At 32.5% G+C, this 23,167-nt stretch overlaps 1 protein-coding gene and 1 long non-coding RNA gene across 2 annotated transcripts; both read right to left on the bottom strand.

Annotated features, from left to right (window-relative positions):
* Positions 1-412: 412 nt before the first annotated feature.
* LOC137810216 (uncharacterized) lies at positions 413-9,085 on the bottom strand. Its single transcript, XR_011080854.1, has 3 exons — positions 8,947-9,085; positions 7,874-7,960; positions 413-548 (listed from the first exon to the last, which is right to left on the bottom strand). It is a non-coding gene; the product is annotated as an uncharacterized lncRNA (long non-coding RNA).
* Positions 9,086-13,581: 4,496 nt separating this feature from the next.
* Positions 13,582-19,568, bottom strand: LOC137810215 (ATP-dependent DNA helicase DDM1). The gene is made up of 16 exons (XM_068611374.1): positions 19,306-19,568; positions 19,141-19,220; positions 18,349-18,609; positions 18,146-18,244; positions 17,493-17,839; positions 17,169-17,361; positions 16,874-17,049; positions 16,301-16,370; positions 16,026-16,215; positions 15,823-15,921; positions 15,647-15,741; positions 15,437-15,556; positions 14,703-14,822; positions 14,521-14,619; positions 14,336-14,446; positions 13,582-14,041 (listed from the first exon to the last, which is right to left on the bottom strand). The coding sequence occupies exons 2-16, from the start codon at positions 19,210-19,212 to the stop codon at positions 13,802-13,804; spliced, it is 2,292 nt and encodes a 763-aa protein (XP_068467475.1). The 5' UTR covers positions 19,213-19,220; positions 19,306-19,568; the 3' UTR covers positions 13,582-13,801.
* Positions 19,569-23,167: the final 3,599 nt, after the last annotated feature.

Genomic DNA, 23,167 nt, shown 5'->3' with positions numbered 1-23,167 from the left:
CAGTCAAAGCTACAGACAATGTATATAAAAACACCGCAGATAATCCTGTCAGGAATTCCTTGATGAAAATCTACAAGCCAATTGAGAAACAAAACAAGAAAATTGTTGTGCCTCTTGGCGGGGTCAGTTTTATGTGCATAACTTGTGAAACGAGTGTACCACAAATTCACTTGGTCTGTGCACAGAGGTTGTGATCCGTCTCTACCAGTGGCAGGAACAAGTTGCAGTATATATCCTAGAGGAATACTTGGAGCACCAAGAGTATTCACCAAAAGACCAAATTAATTATACGCCAAGAAATAAGGCCTTGCCTACCAGCGTACGATTGAAATACCACAGGAATGAATTCTCATATGGACAATGGCAGTCTTCTTTCCCTGTTCCTTGCCAATGTTTGCCTAGTCATTCTTAGCCGGGCAGGAAGAAATATATTGAAGCATATGACAACCCCAAAAAGCCAAAAGTGCCTCAAATAAAGGGTCGTGAGGGATGAGACAACAAGCACGGAGAACAGTAAAGCAAAACCAATCGCCTGAGCAACATCACCCCTGCAACAAGGCAAGAGAAATGTCAAGTATAGATGCATGAATCAGGTGCATGATTTTTATATGCATTTTAGAAGGTAATAGATCTGATATAAAAGGATACCAGGACCTAGACCCAAACTCCAAGTTTGACTGCTAGAATGCATCTTAAATATATTAGTTTATGATTGATTTCTTTTGTATTAAGGTTTATAGACCGAGCCTTGTTGAAAAGTGTCACGACCTCTGGACTGTGACCCACACAGAACCATGGTTCCCTTAGTCTGGGCAGCCTTCAAGTAACACAACATCAAAAGAGAAAAATAAAGAAACAAGAGGAATACCAAAAATCGGAGATAGTCTCCCTTCGAAAAAGAGGACAATCTATATATACTGAGTTAACTGTGAAACCATGCAACTGTATACACACACACATATCACCACTTTAAGCCTTGGAGATAAAGATATACACATAAATAATTCATCTAGGAATCATAGTTCAAACATACTGATTATTATAGTCTCTCAAAACATCATGATTACATCATTAACACACTTAATAGTAGGATCATCTACATCTCAAAATAAAGACTTTCTTTCTATTCACTATCCGTATACTAAAAGCTGCAATATATTTGGGTGACCATTCAAATCGATCACATGCAATGGAGGGTTATCAAGATAATGGACAAACTCATGGCCAATCCTATGGAACCTGGCATTAAACCACTAGTGAATTTGGAGGGAAAAAAAGAAAAAATGGAGTAAATCACAGTGACTTAGTGAGAGCATAATCAACAAAGTGGACATGAAGGAGAAAACAAACATAGCACAAGTTTTATTTTAAATAAGGTAAGGAGTATAATAGAAAACAGAAATGCAACTGAAAACTCATTAGAAAAGTAATTAACATCGTAATCAGTAATAATAATAATAAAACTTTCCATGAACTGTCACCTCATATTGTACAAATGGGCTACTCTATCTCCTTGTTACGGCAAACGGTATTTATAGGACTACAGGCAGTAAGCTGGTAGCCTGCATTCTCTCTCTTTTGTAATAAACGGCACTTACAAGGACTAAGAGTATCCAACTCATTGGTTGCATTATCTCTTTTGTTGCAACAAACTATTGGAGATATCGACTAGAAATAAGGTCAATTTGCAGTGTATAAATTGGTGCAAACCTCATCTTACAAGTTGGTTTTTAAGGTTTGGTTACACTTAAAATTCACTTCTTAAGATGGTATTAGATCATTTAGAACATATCCTAGCAAGAGTTTGTTGCACCTATCGTGCCACCCGCTATTGACCCATAAATTTCTAGTCCCACGCAAGAGTTGACAGTCTTCGCGTGAGAGGAGTGTATTGGAGATATTAACTAGAAATAAGGTATATTCACAGTATATAAGTGGGTGCAAACCTTGCAAAGTTCACCTTATAAGCTAGTTTTGTAATGTTGAGTTATACTTAAAGTTCACTTCTTAAGACAAACGGCTATTATAGGAACTATAAGTACTAAACCCCTAATAGACTACATATCATACCACCCACAATGAAAAGTTTAAATACATATTTACCATTAATTAACAAGAACCCTGGTAAATCAAATCGAACTAGATAAATAAATCTTATGTACTATACAGTACCAAAAAATATTAAATAATACCCACTTGAAGTAGTGGGGATTAAACCCCCTTTAGATTAACCATGACAGTGAGTATTTGACACTCAAAATGTGACAAGGGAAACAATATATCAAACTCCTTAAAGAAATATTTATATACTAAAGTGAAATCATCACTATTGCGAGACGATTTGATAAAAACATAGTCAGCCTTGCTACACGGCTTAGCCCCTATGAATTCGGCCATAACCTCTGGACAAATGTTGAAAGTAGCAACAAACTCCTTAACTTTGTCTCTTGAAGTAAACTCAGAGGCATATGAGGTGACATAATCAAGCACCCATGAGTACTTTGGATTGGAAATAGGAAGAAACCTATCATTTCTTTTCCTCTTGGCCAAGATTAACCTGGAAGCCTCTGGCTTAATAGGACATTGTGAAGAGGCCTTTCACTTCCTTGAAGACACGACGATGACCTTACATCCCCTTGACATCTCGGACACTGACGTACCCGATATCGCAATGGTACCCAAGGGGGAATTTACCTTCTCCACAAAGCCCTTGGGGAAAGCAAGTGCGACTTTTGGAATCTTCTCCAATAGGGATAACCTCCCTACATACAGATGACCATTTCCATAGGAAGAATCAGAGTGGGAAAAGGAAAATGAAGAAGACTTAGAGGGAAGAAAAAAACCTGAGAAGAAATGCTCAAAATACTTAAGAAATAGTCAACAAGGGCCAAAAAACACAAAAAGAGTACAAAAAGTGAGCAACTTGAGCTTTTAGAAGTATTTGGAAGCATTGGACATTGGGATTTTAAGGCTCGCAAAAGGTAACTTTGAAACATTGTGTTGTTCGAGGCAATGTGTCCTTTCAATCCTACGTGGCACGCGTAGCGGCGAAACTCAGTCGTTTAACTGATATAATGCCTCAAGACCAACACAACTCATCATTACTATTGAAACCTCCCATATTAATATGGGGATTGCATATCATTATTAATTGGGGTTTTAATTACATGATCCTAAGCTTGGACTAAAGGAATGGTCGCAAAGCTTGACCTAAAGACAAAGTCGTGAAAACACGACGAGTTGTTCCAAAACTCGACTTAAAATAGGAATAAGTTCGGAACAAAGCCCGACTACCCTAAAATTGGGTTCCAAGCTTGGAGGGCTTTTGTACTACCCGGTACCGAAAAATAATAAGTAAATATTACCATGATTGACTTCATGATTCCATGAGTTGTTGCTGATAACTGAATAATAAAATCAACTAACTAATCCACTAACATCTAGAAGCAAGATAACATGCTAATCAAATTACTAATTGACTTATTCAAAAATAAAAACTACTTTGACAGCTTATATGCCACGTTTCCAACATTCCTCCTTGCCTCGGAAGCTGCAAACTCTTGGTTTCTTCTGCAAAAATTTAACTTGCTGATATAGAATGAGTTGGCGAAGACATCAACAATATGATCTTCTACTTTAGATTAGTCTTCTCGTGAGATACCATTGCTTCCCCATGATATAATTGGACCTTCGCATTTTAAACTTTTAACTTCTCAATCAACTCTTTGATGTCAATCCTTATTGAAAACATGTTTTGATAAGAACTTCTTATCTTTGTTCCAATAAACTCCAACTATAAATTCAAAGTTTTTAGATACTTCACCCTACTCAACCTTTTCAACTTTATCTAGAGCAAATTTTCCATTCTTCTGGTTCTTCATTCTTATTCTTCTTCTTGTTCTTGGTTCTTGTTCTTGTTCTTGTTCTGGTTCCTGGCTCTTGGTTCTTGTTCTTCTTATCTTTGTTTCATATAGCCTTCAACTCTAAAATCAAAGTTTTTAGACACTTCTCGTCCTACTAAACCTTTTCAACTTTCTCTAAAGCAGATTTCCCATTCTTCTTGTTATTGTTCTTCTTCTTGTTCTTATCTTTATCTTTGTTCCAATAGCCTTGAACTCTAAATTCAAAGTTTTTAGACACTTCTCACCCTACTCAACCTTTCCAACTTTCTCTAAAGCGGATTTTCAATTCTTCTTCTTTTTCTTATATCATTTTCTATTGAAAAAGAAATTTAGTACTCCTCAAATGGATTTAAAGCAAAGCTTTTCCCCTTCTTTTTAACTTAGAAAGCATCTTTGTCATAGATATCTTTAATTGTGCAAGATTTTTTTTTAACATGTGATAACCCTTTTCAACTAGTTTTCAAACACTCAACAAATTTTACCAGGAACATTTAACACATAAGAAATTAACTTCGTACCTCAGTAGGTTGAGATTGCTATTGCTCCTTTTCCTTCCACAACAATGTAATTTTCATGTCCAACTCGAAAGTTGATGTGATTGAAATGCTTAGTTCCTTGAATAGATCCTTTTGTCATGTGGTTAGTACAACCACGGTCAATAAGCCAATTTTGACTTGATTCATTGTTGGAGAAACATGTGGCGGAAAACAAGTAATCCACTTACTGTTGATTAGCAACCTTTGCCTCCACCATTTGGTTAATTAGTTTAGCAGCCTTTGCCTCTTCACCATGTGGCTAATTATCTTTTCTACAGATAATAACTTCGTACCCCAAATGATTCGCTTACTGCACTTATCACCAAGTTTTCTCCAATATATAAATGGAGGGTGACCCATTTTGTCACAATGTTGAACTTGGAATTAAATATAAAGAGAGAAAATATATTTTAGAGAGCTTGTTAAAGACTCTCTTAGGTTCTCACATGGATATATAAAATCTGTAGAGTAATCTGACATGCAATGAGAGAGAAAATAATAGAAAAAAAAGTAAAAGCACATTTAGGACCCTAGGTATAGATAGGTACAACTCAAAATACCTTTTTAGTAAAGCCTAATCTATGCCTATTCTAACAGCTGACAAAGTGGGTAACTCATCTATTCATCCTTTCCTTTCCTGTAATTATTTGCACTGTTCTCACTGTTGGCTTAAGGATTCTCCTTCTAGTTTTTCTTTTTCCATGTTCTACCTCTTTGGCTCTTGGCTAGTAGAGCACTTTCAATACCATGATTTTGTCCATAAGCCTTTGTTCTTCTAGGGCCTGCAAGGCATGTACCATGTTTGCCAAAGTGATTTTGGACAGATCCTTGGTGTTCTCCAAAGTGGTTGTAGATGCCTCATCTGTCTGACACTATTACAAGAATTTTTCAGAATAAGAAAAGCTAGTGCCAAGTAACCTTACCTTGTTAGCAATGCCCAATAATCTATGAGTACTCTTTAATTGTTTTACATTGTTCCATCCTTTGGACCTCAAATTCACTCATCAAGTTCAGCACTTGCATGTCTCAAATCTTTTCATCTCTTGCATACTCTTCCTTCAGATAATCCCAAATTCCTTCAGATAGTGAAGATGGTTCTTGAAACACCAGCAAATAGAATTATTTTGCCTATGTTTTTCGGTATTCTCATGATATTTTATTTGAGCCATGGTGGGATTCTTTGGCAGCGGAAGTACTTCATAATCTTCACCAACAGCTTCCCAAAAGTTCAAAGTCTCTAGATAAGCCTCCATTTTTACAGCCTAGAGATCATAGTTTGCTCCATCAAAGACTAGAGGTGCAACTTATGAAAAATTTGATTCACCATCCATTTTTCATAGGCCCCTCAAGAAGAGATCTTTGATACCACTTGTTGGGTTTTGTTTAAGGATAGAAGAAAAAACAACTGAGCAAGGAAACAATATAAACTATTCTGAATTGCAAAAGCGTACAACTTTACTGAATCTAGCTTGCATTTAAATACTTAATATAACTTAATAAAAATCTTGCTCTATGATATCTGAAACGAACTAATCCACTAACAACTAAACAAGATACCATTCTTATCACTTTAATAATTGACTTGTTCAAAATTAAAATTGCTTTCACAGCATCAAAGGCACATTTCCGAATACCTTACCTCAAAGAGCTCCAACTGGGGATTTTTTAATGAATGGGTAATTGTTCCATTTAAATCAAATGATGAGAGCAAGAAGTTTGTGAGATTTGAAACAATGGAAGGAGGGAGCGAGGAGAATGAGAGTAAGAAGATATGCAAATGGGATGGGGGGAGAAAGAAGATGAATAAGGGAGGCGGGAGGGTTTCCTGTGAAAAAGAGAAAGAAAGAGAAGAAAAAAAAGAGAGACAGAGGGGTAGAGCGAGAGGGATCAAGTGATATAGGAAATAAAAAAGGGTGGGTGGGGGAGGATTTTTTTTTTTTTTTCTAAAAGTAATGGTGCGTTTCAAAAGGAAAAACAAGATCTCGTATAATGAAACTCAAAGTCACAATACTGCAAGTGAAATCCAGATGTAAACACAAGTCAAAAATGCAATTCAGATGCATTGCTTTCTTTCAAGTCTTTGTTTGAACATGGTATCAGGGTGGTGACATCCTCCATGACCTATCCCATCACTACTTTGCTTCCTAATATATGGTGTTTTACTATAAATTCATGATTATTTCTTCATATTATTCATCTCATGTTACACGCCTCTTCTACACTGCTTTTCTTGTTTGCTGACAGATTTATTATTTTTTGGCTCTTACTGTTTTGTTTTGTGCTCATTAGGTCTTTGGATCTCTCTTACAAAAGATCCACTAGTTCATTAGGCTACTACCTCAGTTTATTTGTATAACTTTTATTCACTCTCTATTCCCTTGACTAGATCAGATATAGTCTACAAGTATTAATGTAAACACAGGTCAAAAATACTATTCAGATTTCTTTGTATTTCATGTCTATCTTTAAACACATCATAGTAAGGATTATAATATTGTAATATCATCAACAAATCAAACCAAAGACAAATGAATAAAAATATTGTATGACCAAGATATTAATCGAGGAATACATTTTACATCCTAAGATTACGTAAGACAACTAGCATAAATGCAGCGGATACCTAATAGTAGCATCTAAATTAATTTGACCCATGACCGCTTTAATGCATTATTATCCACAATACAGGAGCATTTGGAACTTAGAAGAGGTATTGCAAAATCTATTTGGCTATAGAAAATGACTTGTGATATGAGAATTGAAGGTGTTTGGTTAAACTTGTTAAGTGACTTTTTGACATTTTTACAAGTCAACTTGTTTCAATAAGCTTCAACTAGGCCTATGAAAATAAGCTTACTGAATCAAGCACTTATGACATAATCTCTCTTCTGCAGAACATTGAATTATGCACTTCATTAGGGTAATTATATCAAACATCCATAACTCATTTTCAGATCCATCCTATCTATTTATCCAATAGGCAAGATTTCTGGCTCCAGCACTGTTTACATCGATAATATCAAAATCTTCACCTGATAAAGTTGTCTATGTAGCTGTAAAAGTAATGCACCCTAACTAAGACAGGAAGGAATTTAATTTGTGATTTATGTTTATATGTTGCGATCAAATTCAACTTTTTTTTAAAGAGAATGGAAATGATCAAAATCTTAACTATTTAGTCATAGAAACTCTAATACCGTGTCAAGACCAACACCGAGATACTTAATAAAGCATGGGCACAACCATACAATGCAGGACAGACGCAAGAATACGAGATATTCTTGAAAGCCCAAAATATGATACAACTTAGATATATTAACATGAAGTTTGAAAAAACACTTCCCATAAATTCATTATAATACATAGTTATACCATACCAGTGAAAGATTATCAAAACTGAAAAAAACTCCTTATCAAAACAAAATCCATAATTACATGTATTCTGCTGCTCATCCCAAAGTATATTCCTTGCCTAATGAACATACCACAAAAAAATACATACTCTTCCCCAACCCTGTCAAACTGTCATAAAAGATCACTAGTCATATTCAAAAGAAGCCAATGCTCAACACGATTACATAATATTTACTATAAAATACACAAAGAAGTCATCATAAGTCTTATTCCATAGATATTAAGGTGTAACATGCGTATCAATATCTGATATGCGTATCAATTTTGGACTCTAGAGGATTCATAAAATTTCATATCGAACAGTTAGCATTCAAGAAAAAACGAAAATATTACAGTATTTAATGAAAGAGGGAGACAGGAGCATCAATATCACATCTATAATATCCGTACTCTGCCATTTTTAATGCTACTACAGAGTTAAGTTTTCATGTATGCCTCATAGTTTTTAACTTTGCCAGTGTCAATTTTCATGAAACTATATTTTTTTCATCTAAAGTAAAACAAATTATCTTGCCTCTCCACTGCCCAAATTTTCTAGAACCGTCAGTCACAGGGCTTGCTATCGTTGACATCACACAATTATTATACAGAGGCTACATCGCCACTCTACACCATGCTGCAAGTTCTTTACACACATCATATCCAAACTGGAGACCGGAGAGGAAGACCTAGCATTCCAAAAGAATCTCATCCAACCTATCAATTTCATACCAAGACGAGTACTGAAATTGATCAAACTAAACTATGAATCGGTGTTCACCCATCAATGTTATATATCGTTCAATATATCTAAGCAAAAGGGAATTCCAAAATCCGAAATACACGGTACCCAATTCAAACTCTTTTTTTTTAAATTTTTTTTCAAGTTTTGCAACAAATACTGCAGTGTCATCTAAATACCAACAAGACAAAGTAAAGCAGTTCTAATAACAATTATCTTGTATCATAGTCAACTGAAATTGACAAGTGACAGAAGAGCATGCAATTGTGCTTGCGTACACCGGGAGCAACTCAACACATAGATATGAAGCTAAAGAACGGCATAAAATGTAATTGATGAAGTTAAAAGAGAAGAAAAGAAAAAAAGGGTTAACCGAGTTTGGACATGGGGCTTGGGCGAGAAGAAAGTAAGAGCAGAGTGGTTGCGCTTGTAACGAACATGGTAATCTCGGAGCTGATCCACGAATTTGGAGTGGGTTATCATCTCCACCACCACCATCAAAATCAAAATGGAAAATTGGAACCTATTCGCCTTCGCCAATTTTCAATGAAAGTGTCTTATTCCATAGATGAAATTAAATTATCTAATTTCTTAATTGAAATTGTGAAGACCTAAACGTACTTTTAATCTTTTCATTACTGGTAATAGTAATTAATGTATCATTATTCTACTCTAATCTTTTTTTTAAAATTAATTTCAATATTGAAATTATTTTCTAAAGTCTGTTTGGCACCAAAGTTTTTTAAAATATGATTAATTACTGTATTATCAGTTAAACGTAATAAAAATTCGTATACTTGAATGCTAGTAAATTTGGTTTTAATTTTTTTTAAAGAGTTTATCTTTTTCTTTGCATAAAAAAGATTAAATCTACATATATTTTAAAATTTGAAGAAAAAGTTATCATTATATATAGAATTAAAAACAGTTTTTGTAAAGGTTGAACCCAAGCGAAGAACTAGTTAAATAACTATTACAACATAATAAATAATAAGAAAGTAGTTACAACTAAACTTAGATGAGTAGGCACTTTCCGAAATACTCGAGTAGGTATCTCACGATAACAATAAACTAAAAGATACACCCCATGGATTAGGGAAACCACTACACACGTCCTGATGAACCGTTTATACAATCCACACATGTAAGGGTCTAAGTCAACCAATAAATGAAACTTCTGGAGGAAAAAAATGGACGTTTCACATATTTTAAGAGAACACACAAAAAATACGAGCATTGACTTAAAATATCGGAGTGTAATCGCAAATACTTCCAATGGAACACGTGTAACGAGATAAAGAACTTTAAGAAACTAGAAAGCTACTGACACGTCAATGTCAACGAATTATGTATAGACATGTATTACCTAAGTGCCATTATCCATTCAGGTACTAATAAAGTTTTTTTTTTACAATTTAAACTACACCAATAAACTAATAGTGTCTGTCTCATGAGTCAACACAAGTTTAATCCGACCCGAGGTAATCGCATCTACTAAAAAAGGAAAAATGTCAGTTAAATCCCATTTTCATTTGTTTAAAAGCACATTAAAAAATTTTACGAAATATTATAGGAAGTAAAATTAAGGTTTCAATAAGACAATTATTTTGAGATTTAAAAGACTTTTAATAAAATATAAGGTTTTAATATCAATTTGAAAAAAAATATTTAAATAACTTTGTAAATCAGTTTATTAATATTTAATTACAATAAAGATATGTTTGAAATAAACTTAATCATAACATAAAATTTCATTTAAAAAAAAGATGTTATCATAGTGGACTTCAAAGTATCATTTTTATCTCTTAAATTTGTTTATTTTAATGACACGTAATGATTAATGATTATACTAATGCTGAAAATACATTTCACAATAATGTTTGATTATGAATTATTCAATTAAACAATAATTTATATCTATATAAATATAATTGTTTAATAGTTCTTGTTTGTACAAATAAGCAAATCTTTTCCGTTTCAGCCTTTTGTTGAGATTGTTTTTTATGTTGTTTTTTTTTAATTCTTTTCCATCCAATAGAATACATTTGGTTAGAAGAAAGTTGTATATATAAAGTATTTTTTTTTCTTTGATTACAAATGAAAAGAACAAATTTATTATTATTTTTTAATTGTAGAATCCTTTGTTTTTTTTAAAATGGTAAAGAGTTTTGTTTGTTATGTTAACAATGGTTGATCCATTTAAGATACATATTTGTCATATTATCTACTTTCCTTTACATCCCAGATCTCACTATTTTTAACAATATTCTTGAAGGAAAGAAATATCACAAGTGATTTTGCTTTATTTAAATGAGTCTCAGATTGAAGAACAAAATTAGTTTTATTAATTTGAGTGCACAATCTTCAGTTGCTACACATGGGTGTTTTTCTTAGCCTAAAAAATTAATATTTTGATTATTTTTCTGGACTCACAAATCTCTATCTCCACCATCTATCAAAGTGTCATATACATTCATACTATCATTGTCATATGGAATTTTCTCAAAGATATGTGCTCAGTTTGCAAAATTACAAGACTTGTTTTTTTCTTTCAAACAAAAACTAGTTGTAAGAGATTATTTCATTTGGTTAAAAATTCTTTAGGATGATTTTTTTTTGTCCTTATCACACCATGCACTTGTGTCATCAAATGTACTTTGTATGTTTCAATCAACAACATAAAATACAAATGTCAAGATCAAGTCATTAAGTTCATTAGGGATACATAAAATACAAATACAAATATTCTACTCCGAAGACTTAAATCCTTCTTATGGATAGTCTTTCATTCCTCAAATATGATTTTTCAGGAGAGAAGAAACTTTTAATAACATCAAAATAAGAGCAATTTTGGTTGAGAAAAATAATCTCAAAATATGTATCCACTCTACCAAAACAAGACACACAATTAACACATGTCATGGAAAGCATGGATTTCTTCCACACTTATTCAAAAACCTCAACAATGATTTGAATCTTAGAAAAATATTGAAGGACCTAAGATAGAGTTTGGCTTCACTGTGAAACATTATCAAATTATTAATTCTTTTACTACAGGTGTACAAGTTAAGAATAATGTTTCAAATTAATTTTTTTTTACTCCTTCAAGTTAAGAGAGTAATGTTTCAAGTTAAATTTCTCTTACTCCTTCAACTTCTAGTCATAATTAGTCTCCATGTGATGCTAATTCCTAATGATTGATAAACTTTTTAAATCAAAATTAGGGACAAACTTTAGTATTTATCTCAATAAATATTATATCTAAAGGTTACTCTAAAGCCAAATATAGAACAATGATTATTGTTACACTTTTTCTGCAAGATTTTAAAGTTTATGTTGAGTATTTAACTCTTATATTGTGATAATGATTTTGCATAACATTGCAGTCAACCTTTCAATTAGTTCCAATCAATTCACTTCTAAATCCACTCACATTCTATTTATCACAACTTGGGTCTCACACCCAACCATGTCTCCCACTCAGTCGACTTTTACTTCCTACAATATATATTTTGGTACCTACACCACACAGAAGTTTAAATGCCCAAAATAACCTTGTAATTCTGATTTGAAAGAGAATAGAGTGTGTAGCTTGGTTTTTGGCGGTGGTTGATTTTAGTGAAGGTGGAGGCAAGGCTGAGCAACGACAATGTGTATTGGAGATCATGGTTGTGATTAGAAGGTTGGGTTATGTGATTGATGTGAGAATGAGTGATTGAATATGAAATTTGGATGAAAATAACAAAGGTAGTAGTATCTTGAAATCGAATTTGGAAAATTAAGAAAAGTGCATTCTGAAAAAGGGGAGATTTGTATTAAAGAAAGTGATTCCGTAAGAGGAAAAATTTGCGTTATGGAAAATGTATTCCAAAAGAGAAGATATTTGCATTACGGAAAGTACATCATTCTGAGAGGAAAAAATTACATTATAGAAAATGCATTCCAATAGATAAATATTAGCTTCTGAATTTGGATTTCTTTAAATGAAACAACACAACCCTAACACCTTTTTAAAATTTAAATGAGGCTATTTCATTTTACCATTGTGATATAATGTAATTCAAAATTGTTATGTTGCAGGAAGCAAAAGCCATCTCAGCCTACATGTATATCAAAGAATAATAACACGGCTAATACTGACCGATGATAAAAGAAATCTAGAATATGCGTCATTTTCTTGATTCTATTTACAGCTGCACCTCTTCCTATTGGACACACATAGTATACTCGGTCACAATAAAGTTATATAAATAGAGGATATTTTTCCTCTAATTAAAGACGAAGGCAAAAAATTTACTACTTCTCTTTCATGCAATCCTTCGTTTTTCTTAAATAAATAAAAAAATTCAGGTAATTTCTTTCTCCACCATATCAATTTCGACATGCACTCAATCGACTCTAGAAAATGACAAAAATATTCCTTCTAAATGACGAAAATAACTTTACACAAAAATGGGAAAAATTATTTTTGAAACTTTTATTTGAAATATTTTAAATTTCAATTTTCGGAACATATTTTTGAATTCTTAAATTTTTTATCCAGAATGTATTTTTAGTTTTGTGTTCGAAATTTTTTTCCATGTATTTCTCCATTATAATTATTATTTTGGATTTTTTAATTTAGAATAAAGGTAGTTTTGGAAATTTAAAAAATTGATATGATGCAGGAGGGTAGTTTTGAAAATTTTAAAAATTGACATGATGGAGGAAGAATTTGCGAAAAATTCAATACGTATTTACCAAAATATAAGCCCACAACCCAAACAAAAAAATCACTACACAGTATCATTCTCGTTTATACAATTTTATTATTTATTTAACTAAAACAACTTTACTTTTAGTAAAAGTAACTGCCTAATTCTTCTGGACTATTTCCAACTTTGTCCTTGTAAAATTATTCATCTTTGATAATTTTAAAAATTATAACATTTTAATATAATAGAAATATGGCACATTTCTTGTATTCACTAGTTTCATTTAAAATGATATTCCAAGACAAGCTAAGACCTTTGGCCCACTGAACAATTTGAGTATTCAATTGGAACTCGCAAAAAACATGGCAAGAGTAGCATAATTTCTAAACGTATAGTTCCGTTAGAAGTATCTACAAAAATGAATACCCTCCAGGGCGTTACCACCGTGACATGAGACCATCTCAAAATGCCATATCATCTCACCAAAAAGAGAAAGTTTTAAAAACTCTGCGGCCAATAAATAGTGACCACAAACTAGCTGTTGAGAGTAGAGAGCATGCCTCCACCCGCATTTGGAATCACCACCTCCCACCCTGGCCCTTTAAGAGGAATGGTACTGCATGGAGGTTTCGAGTTACCATCGTCTGAGTTGTTGACGATAATAAGATCACTGCGATCCAAGACCTTCTCCAGGTCTTCATCACTAATATCTGTTCGAATCATTTTATCTTCGGCTGTTTCTTCGTCACGAAGCAATGCCAAAAAATCCTCTTCCTAAAGTTCGATTATGCACAAAGAACAAATTAAGACAAGCTATAGGAAAGTCTCAACAAATAAATCCAATAATAAAATGCAAAATTTTCAACTGCACTATATATTTCCACTAAATTTTAGATTAAGCTAACCCATGTTCATCCGGTCAAAATTTTGGCCATGTAAAGGAAATATTGACTGCAAAAATCTTTAAACACCAAAGGCACGCAGTGGACAGCAAATTCATTTGTACTTCTAACAAACAATGGAGAAATTAAAAATAAATCATTGGATAGCAATGGCTAAAATACAAACCTCTATGTCATCCCTATTGACAGTTTTTGTACGTTCTTGATGAAACTGTCCTTTCCCAATCACTACATGCTCAAGCTTCAATTTGCTGAAAGCTCTTTTCAACATGCGATCCTGTAAATAGACTGTCATATCCATCCCTATAACAAGCCACACTAAAGACTGAGCCCGATGCAATAATGAAGTACCTCTATAGATTGAGCAGTTGAGAGCCGGTAGACATGAACAGGCTTTGTTTGACCAATTCTATGACACCTATCCATGGCTTGTAAATCCATCTGAGGATTCTGAAACTCAAAAAAATGTGTATTATAAATAAAACAGTAAAGCAAATATATAAAACACAGAACAAAGATATGTCAAACAGTACCCAGTCACTGTCATAAAGAATGCAAGTATCAGCTGCAGTGAGGTTGATTCCCAATCCACCAGCCCTAGTAGAAAGAAGAAAAACTCTGCAATTGCTATTTGCATCGTTGAAGTCCTCGATCTGTTCATGGGCAGACGAGTTAACAACGATTGGAGACTAAGAACAGTATTTGCAAATGATAACAGGCTTAAAGCTTCTTGATCAAAAGCTTATCTACAAATACTATGTTAACTAAAATAGAAATTACCAATAATGCTTCACTTTTACTGGAATAATTGATGCTCAAAAAAAACAAAGATAAGAAGACAGAGAGCAGAAGGCTGTCATTACAAATTTAATATACCATGATCGCCAGACAAATGTAAAAACCTTTAATCTCCTTGTTATCTAGGATATAAGTAATATTTGAAACAGTGCTTTCGTGGTAGTGACATTATGTTCAGAAGCTACTCTTTCTAGCTTCCGAGAAAAGCTCATACTTCTCTGATTACATTTTTTTTAAAATATTTATGAGAGTTTTAAACATATTTTCTTTAAGAAAAACACTTAAAAAAGCACAACCAAACAGTTCAGTAAAATGACAGAACAGACGTATATATTGAAGAAACTGAAGGACTATGCAATATAAAATATTCATAACCTAAAATAAAATACAAGAAAAAAATGAAAAAAAAAATCAGAAACGTGAATTGAATTATTATATTGTGTTGTGTTATTCGTGCATTGGTACAAACCTGTCGTTTCCTCTCATCCAGTTTCACAGAACCATCAATCCTGCAAACTTCAAAGCCTTTTTCACTAAAATAATAATCCATTATATCCAACACTTTAGTCCATTGACTGAAGATAAGAACCTGATAACAATTAGCAAATGCAGCAGCATGTAAGTAGACACTTAGTAACAAGGTAATGGGAAAATGTAGACACAGCACTCTGAAGCATACTTTGTGATTCCTTGCAAATAAACGTTCCACCAATCGATCAAGCAAATGGAATTTTCCACACTGTTCAACTATCTCATTTAAAGGAGGATAGCAAGCTGTCCAAACAGAAAAACATAGCTTGGATAAGAATAATAGATCTTGAAATAAGTAAATCCACTCAATTGCACGATACTTACATGTATCATCATAAGCTGATTCTAGAAGATCAGGATGGTTACACACTTTCCTAAGCTGAATAACCAAATTACGAATCGTACCTCCAGGAACAGGGCGTCCTGCAGTAAAGTAATGTGATACAGATCTATATTAATATAATGAGGGAGTTGAGAGAAAACCTTGTTTTCATAACATGATAGCAAAAACTGGAGGCAGAACTAACCGCTTGACATCTTTCCTTCTAAATAGTTTCCCAACGTCTTATTAACTAAATGATCCTGCAAATTCTTCTGATGATCCGTCATGTTTGCATAGATAATAATCTCTTTTTTCTTTGGCAACATAATCTCAACATCAGACTTCATCCTACGCAGAAGAAAGGGTCGAAGAATAGCATGAAGTTTTGCCACTACCTGCAGATGAATATGTCACGTGTAGCCTTACAGTTCATATTATTAGAATGGACAAGTAGTACAAAAGAAAGTTTGGAGTGCATACTTGGGATCTCCGTTTCTCTTCCAGTTCTTCCTTGGTTGCTTCATTATTGCCCTTCGCTGACAGATTAAACCTACAAGGAATTTAATTATATTAAAAGTAAAACAAATGCATAAATAGTGTTTTCATTAGCATCAAACCAAAACCAATATTGTCAAATGACATAAAAGCTATTGTTCGTATAGAAAAGAGCAACATAATAACAAAGACACACAAGCAACTGGTTGGAAAAAATAAGACAAACAGACTGCAAAATTAAATTTGGTACAAGCCAGCAGAAACATGGGTAGGGGTAGGACACAACAGATTCAGGGGAAAAGGAAACTAAAGTTGAGGAAGCATTCAAAATAATGATTTAAACAAATTCATGAACTTTTTCCTGACAATATATCAAACAGGAAAAATTATTGAAGTATAGAGGAATTGGTCCACATTGTTTACATTCCATATGCCGAGTCAGAATATAAAAGCTTTCATTAGCCCAATATAAGACATAAAAATCATAGGGCATCAGATTTTCAACTATCTCCATTCAGTGGTGGCACATCATCAAACCATTAAGAAAACAATACTAACCATGACTCAAATTCTTCAAGGGATGCAAAAATATCAGGCAAAATGAAGTTCAATAGAGACCATAATTCGGCCAGGTTATTCTGAAGAGGAGTTCCAGTTAGAAGAATCTTGTTTTCAACTTTTATGTATTTCAACTCCTTCACTAATTTGCATTTTGAATTTTTGAGCCTGTGTCCCTTCAAAGGCCAAAAATCTAGTTAGAACAACAGAAACATACAGACTTCTAATTAAAATATTGCTCACTCAATACATTGGACAAACAAAACATTTTGCACATTCAAGTGAATTTATTTACCTCATCAACAACGAGATATTTCCAATTGTATGACCTGAAATATTTCTTAGCGTCATTTAATGCAACCTCGTAAGAAGTTATGACTATGGGAAATTTTGGGCCAATTGTTTTAGTAGGCATATGTTTCCTTCGGATCTCATCTCTCTCCTTCTTGCCACCATGGTAGACAATGGCAGGAAGTGATGGTGCAAACCTATTCCGTTTATTCAAAATAATAACTATTGGTCAAAAGATTAAAAAAAAACATGTATAATAATAATAATAATTGTTATCATGGCAATAATTATGCAGCTAAAATTTTCAATAAATAACTTTCTTATCCACCTAGAAATCTCATTCATCCAGTTTGAGAGGGTTGATAGAGGAGCAATTATCATGTATGGCCCATCCAGACCTTTTGCTTTTAGATGAGAGAGAAATCCAATCGTTTGGATTGTCTTTCCAAGACCCATTTGATCCGCAAGAATCCCATTCAATCCATTTTGCCACAAGGAAATCAACCACTTTACACCCTTCAGTTGATAAGGCTTCAATTTCCCCCCTGTCAGTAAAGGCATGAGCTCTTTCTGCTCCTTCTCAACTCTTTCTTCCTCGGTCATTTTCATATCTACAGTCCCCTCACCTTCTTTAGATCTTGTTAGCATGGCAGCAACTGCCCTCTTGGCCCTCCTCTAAAGTAATTACAAACGTGAAAACACACTAATGATCAAAATAGCTCAAACTGGATGCAAGCAATGGAAATTAATAGAACATGTTAACAACATAAAATAAAGCTGCTCATAAAACTTTGCTTATAAAGAAGGGAGAAAAATGGTCGTGTTTTGTGACTTTAAACCAATTACCAAACACTATCTGATAAACTTTACATCTAACTAAAGTCAATTTTACAACTCCTGTATGCATAGAACCAATGATATACAGTGGCATGCCAGTTTACGTGAAAACAATTTAGATGCACCAGAGCACAGTGTACTGACAGTATTGCACTGGGAAGCAGCTTTTCTCTTCGATCCACGTCCCCTCTTTGCAGAAGGATTACTCTCTAGCTCTTCCACTTTCACTTGTTCATCCACAGTCTAGTAACAAATATTCAAAGAATAAGAGCAATGCAACAAGAAGAACAAATCAGCATGCATTAAAAGTTGTCACAGAAAAAGAGCACAAGAGAGTGGAATAGTACAAGTGCGATGTCATCCATTTTCTCCAGCAAAAACTCAGAGTACAGTTTGGTCTGAGTCAAAAGCTCATCCAATTTGTTAAACTGTGTGTCGCTGAGGTCAGGTGCCTCCCCACACTGCACCTCCTCTTCCTTAATCCTAGCTTTAAGTAACTTCTCTTCCTCCTCTGCCATAGTCTTCGATACAATAGACGAGCCATCGTCTTTCACATCAGCAATTAACTCTTCTTCCAACTTAACCTCGTCTTTGGGGGCACAAACATCCTTTCCATTTGAAAATAAAGGAACAAAAATCAAAGACCGATCAAAACCAATTTATACCAAATCAAAAACAAATATAGCACAAACAACATAAACCTCTATCAGCATAACAAAAACGACAAAGTTTTAAAACTATTCTGTAACGCCAAACGACGACAAACACTATTCGTCCAACTGAAGCTGACATTACATGACGCGAGTCACAGTCAATAAAACAAAAACAAAACATTCCTATATTATCGATACAAGAACAAAAGCGGAATAAGTTTTAACACTACATACAGCGCCAAATAGGATTTCATAAAAAAGGACAGTTCAAATAAAGCATACAATACAAAATGCAAGTTATGGTCAATAAATAACTGGTCCAAACAAATAATTCACAATAAGAGCACGTTGTGTGCGAGTGCGACGGCGTCAGAGAAACAACGGCCTTCTTCATTGTCACTCTTCAGGTTAGTGCTAGATTGGAAATTATTTACATGGAGAAATGAGAGAGAGAGAGAGAGAGAGAGGAAGCACATCATAACAGACCTCGTCTTCGAGAACCGAAGTTGGAGACTCCACAGCAAGATCCTCATTATTCACTTTGTCCTTCATCTCCATTTCAAACCCTAAAAACGTATACGATCACCGAACAAAAACACGAACAATGGAGTAAATAACAGAAGCAACAGCGTTAGGGTTGCGATACGATACCTGGGAGAGAAAACGATGAAGAAATGGAAGGGGCAAAACGGAAGAGTTGGGACTCTGAGAAGTTGGGAAGACGAAAATGACCGGGAAACTGGTGTATAATGAAGCAACAACCAATTAAAAAAGAGAGGAATTTTTTTTATTTTATTTTGGGTTTTATTTATTGATGGCGCATGGAATTGGGCGGGAAAATGGAATTGAAATATTGCACCCTGGTTTTGGCGATATTTACTACCAGAACCACTTTTGTATTTGTACGTGAAAACGTAGAAGGCTAGAATAGAGTGTGGTCATTTATTGAACGTGGTTGTGGGAAGTGCTAACCAGCGGTTCCCGAATTCCGTGAAAAGGGATGACGCGTGCTGTTGTTGGCCACATTCTGATGGTTCGTAGCCTCCACTTCAATTTTCGAGCGCAATTTTTGGGAAAGCAATTTATGGTCATATTCGTATAATACACATCTAAAGGGCAAAAAGGACACTAGAAGAGAATTAGGAGCACTCTGAATTTGCTTGTGATCACTCAGATGCAAATAAATCATTATCTTGCAAGGAAAGATACCTTAGTGTTAGGACAAGTACATTTTTATCTTTCTTTCTTCGCATGTATGATAGTAGGTTTTAACACTATGGAAGACAGAGTTTTCATGCAGCAAACACATAGAGTGCTTGAGAATGATGTAATTTATTCACACGACGACGTGTTTGAAGGTGCTGAAATGGTGGTTTTAAGTAAGTTGGTTACTGGATATAATGTTTTCTTTTATTGTTTGATTGCATATAAATTGAAATAAGCAATCATACATTAAATATAAAATATTACTTTTTATTATTTATGTAACAATTTTTAATTTCTACATATATAATCTTAATTTTCATTAAAAAAATACTAACAATTACGAATATTATATATTAAAAAAATTTAATTAATTAAAATTTTAAAAAAATATACTTCACAATTTATTATTCAAATATTTTTTCAATAATAAAAGTATATTATAAATTTATATTTTTCATTTTTTAAATAATTTTAACTTTTTTCTCAATTATTACATACTCACAAACTTTAATAAAACATTCTTACAAATTTACTATAATATCCCTTAATTCAAACAATCTAACAATCTTTAAGTCAAATTCTTATATATTTTTCATCTCAAATTCTCTTTCCAAATCCAAACACACACAATAAAATAATTTGTCATCGGTCTATAGTTGTATGACTTTATACATGATGGACAATATAATTTGATGAAAAATTATAAATAAAGAAAAACAAGTGCATTGATTTTTTTTTATAGAGTTTTCATTTTAATGATAAAGAAAATACTACAAACACACCCAAAAAAAAATCACTATCATCTCCATACTTCAACGAGTTCTTTTTAAAATCGTGACATATATAATTTACAAACTTTCATGTTTTCTTAAAAATCTAAATCTTGAATCTCGATCATACTGGATTCTTTAATTTAACTGAAGATTACCATTTCAAAGCTTATAGAGAAATTTCTAAATGAAATAGACGAAAATGATTTTTTTATTGAGAAAAATAAAAAACTAATAGTACCAAAAATGTTTAAATCTATCAGTAAATAAACATTTATTATTATTTGATTATTTAGTATAATTTTTACCTAAAACATGTGATACATGGTCTTTTATATTAATTTGAATCTTATCTAAAAAAAATCATAAATTTATACTAACTTTTTGCTTAATGTATAATGAAATCATTATCAGTCTATCTTCTGTCCTATGATTGTTAAAACAATCAAATGTGAATCGACATCGTTCAATATTTAATAGTCCATTTGATTTTGAAAATATTGGGATGTTTTAAAAAAATAGAGAGAAAAAGATAACAACAATAATTGTTTGTTTTGAAAAATTGAAGACAGAACCACAACTTTGTAACCATCCAATCACACATATGTTATAAAAAATACATCACCATAATCTTGTTAAAAAAATTAATAGTTAAGTAATATTTTCTTAAAAAAAACAAATATTCAGTATTTACAAATTAGTTATTGTGGAGATACCAAATAAATAGTTGGTTAAAATAACCTAAACTTTTTATAATTCACTAGACAGATAATCAATAAATTATATGTAAAATATTTGATTATGTTACAATTGTTCTAGATGATGTCACTATATGGAAATAATTTTGTTATAATTATTTTAGATGACATTATATTAATAAATAAATTTTATTAATTATTTATAATTGTTTCATATGAGGACAAAATAATTTTATTGATTTTGCTATAATTATTTATGTTCGTTGTAAATGTTTTTTAATTGTTTCCTTAAACATATTCAAAACAAGAATACTATGAAAGATTGAAATTCAATGTTTCCATTATGTGATTCAATCCTACAAAAGACGAAAACATGCAATCATAAATATATTGCAAATTCTAAGCTTAGTTTTTTCGAGCTTCATAGGTCATATTCAAAAAGTTATGTAAAGGGTTGAAGTTGAAGATGAAAATACAAGCACGACAATAAATTTTGTTGCAAATACAAGTGTTACAATTTTATCAAGCTTTTGAGCGTCTTTTAAATTGAGTGTTACGTATTCTAGTTATTTACTTTATGAAGTTATACCTTAAACCCTAAGTTATACCCTTGCGGTATTTATTTGTGTTCTCTCTAAAAGTGTTATAATCCTTTGTGAGTTCTTAATCTATAGGAGAGATTAAACAAATGTAACATAGAGAGATTTGTAAGTTTGTGTAACATTTAGAGATTTGTTAAATTGATATAACTTATAAATACTTGTTACCTCATTGTAATAAAGTGATTTGATTAATGATATCTCTTAACTAGTTGTTTAAGTGAATTTAAGACATTTTATTTGTACTCTTTGAAAAAATAAAACTTCAATCTATCATTTCTTATTTCTTGAAATTTGTTGTTCCTATATGTATAACTACCATATGTGAGGCTAAAAAATATTTCTTCTATGTTTAAAGAAAAAAAGATATAGTTATTATAATATTAAAGGATAATTCTAAAAACAAATCCATTGGCTTAAAACTATTAAGGTATAAATGTTTATTTTTACAAAGGTTACAATACTACTTGCTGAGGGATAAAAATGAAAAATATTTGTATTATTAAGATGGAAATGACCTTGAACTGACTGTTTTTAAAAAAGATAACTTGGGTGGATTACACGTGTTCACTTTGATCAAAGGCATAAACCAATAAAATAGCAAAGCCAAAATTTTATTTTCATCATTCATAGCCCATGATATGTCAGATGTGTTGTCTAAATTATCAGAGAACATACCCCAGTGCTTTGTGTTCGTGGCACACCACTTCCTCCTATTTTGTCTTTAATGATGTATCTGTAGATACGGACATTGACACGATACGGATACGGACACGAAAATTTGTATAATCTTTAAGATGTAGGATACGGGGACACGAATCTATATATTATATAATTTTGAATTATATAAATTGAAAATAAATATTTATGTGCAAAAGTATGTTTTAGTTTATTTTGTGAGTAGGAAGATATTTTTCATGACTGGTTCAAAAAAATTTGTTTATTATTATAATCATAATAAAAATTTATACAATAAATTTGAGTTTTTAGAAAATTATTATATTTATACCTTTTAAAATTGTGTTAGAACCGTGCTAGAATTTTAAAAAATCCAATAAATATTTTTTGAATTGAACGCTTCACCGATAAGTGTCCTACGAACGTCGTACGAGTGTCGACACCGATACGTGTCTGACACGGATACGTCCATTTAAAAAAAGTGTGGGAGCCTCATAAGTTGTAAATGATTTTTCAGAAACCAAAGTGAAATGCTTAACATCAACATTGAGACAAAGGAAAG

The sequence above is a fragment of the Phaseolus vulgaris genome, chromosome 2, assembly GCF_000499845.2.
Source record: "Phaseolus vulgaris cultivar G19833 chromosome 2, P. vulgaris v2.0, whole genome shotgun sequence".
Classification (NCBI taxonomy): domain Eukaryota; kingdom Viridiplantae; phylum Streptophyta; class Magnoliopsida; order Fabales; family Fabaceae; genus Phaseolus; species Phaseolus vulgaris.
Note: the sequence above shows the minus strand (reverse complement) of the source record. Positions and strands in the feature narration are given on the sequence as shown.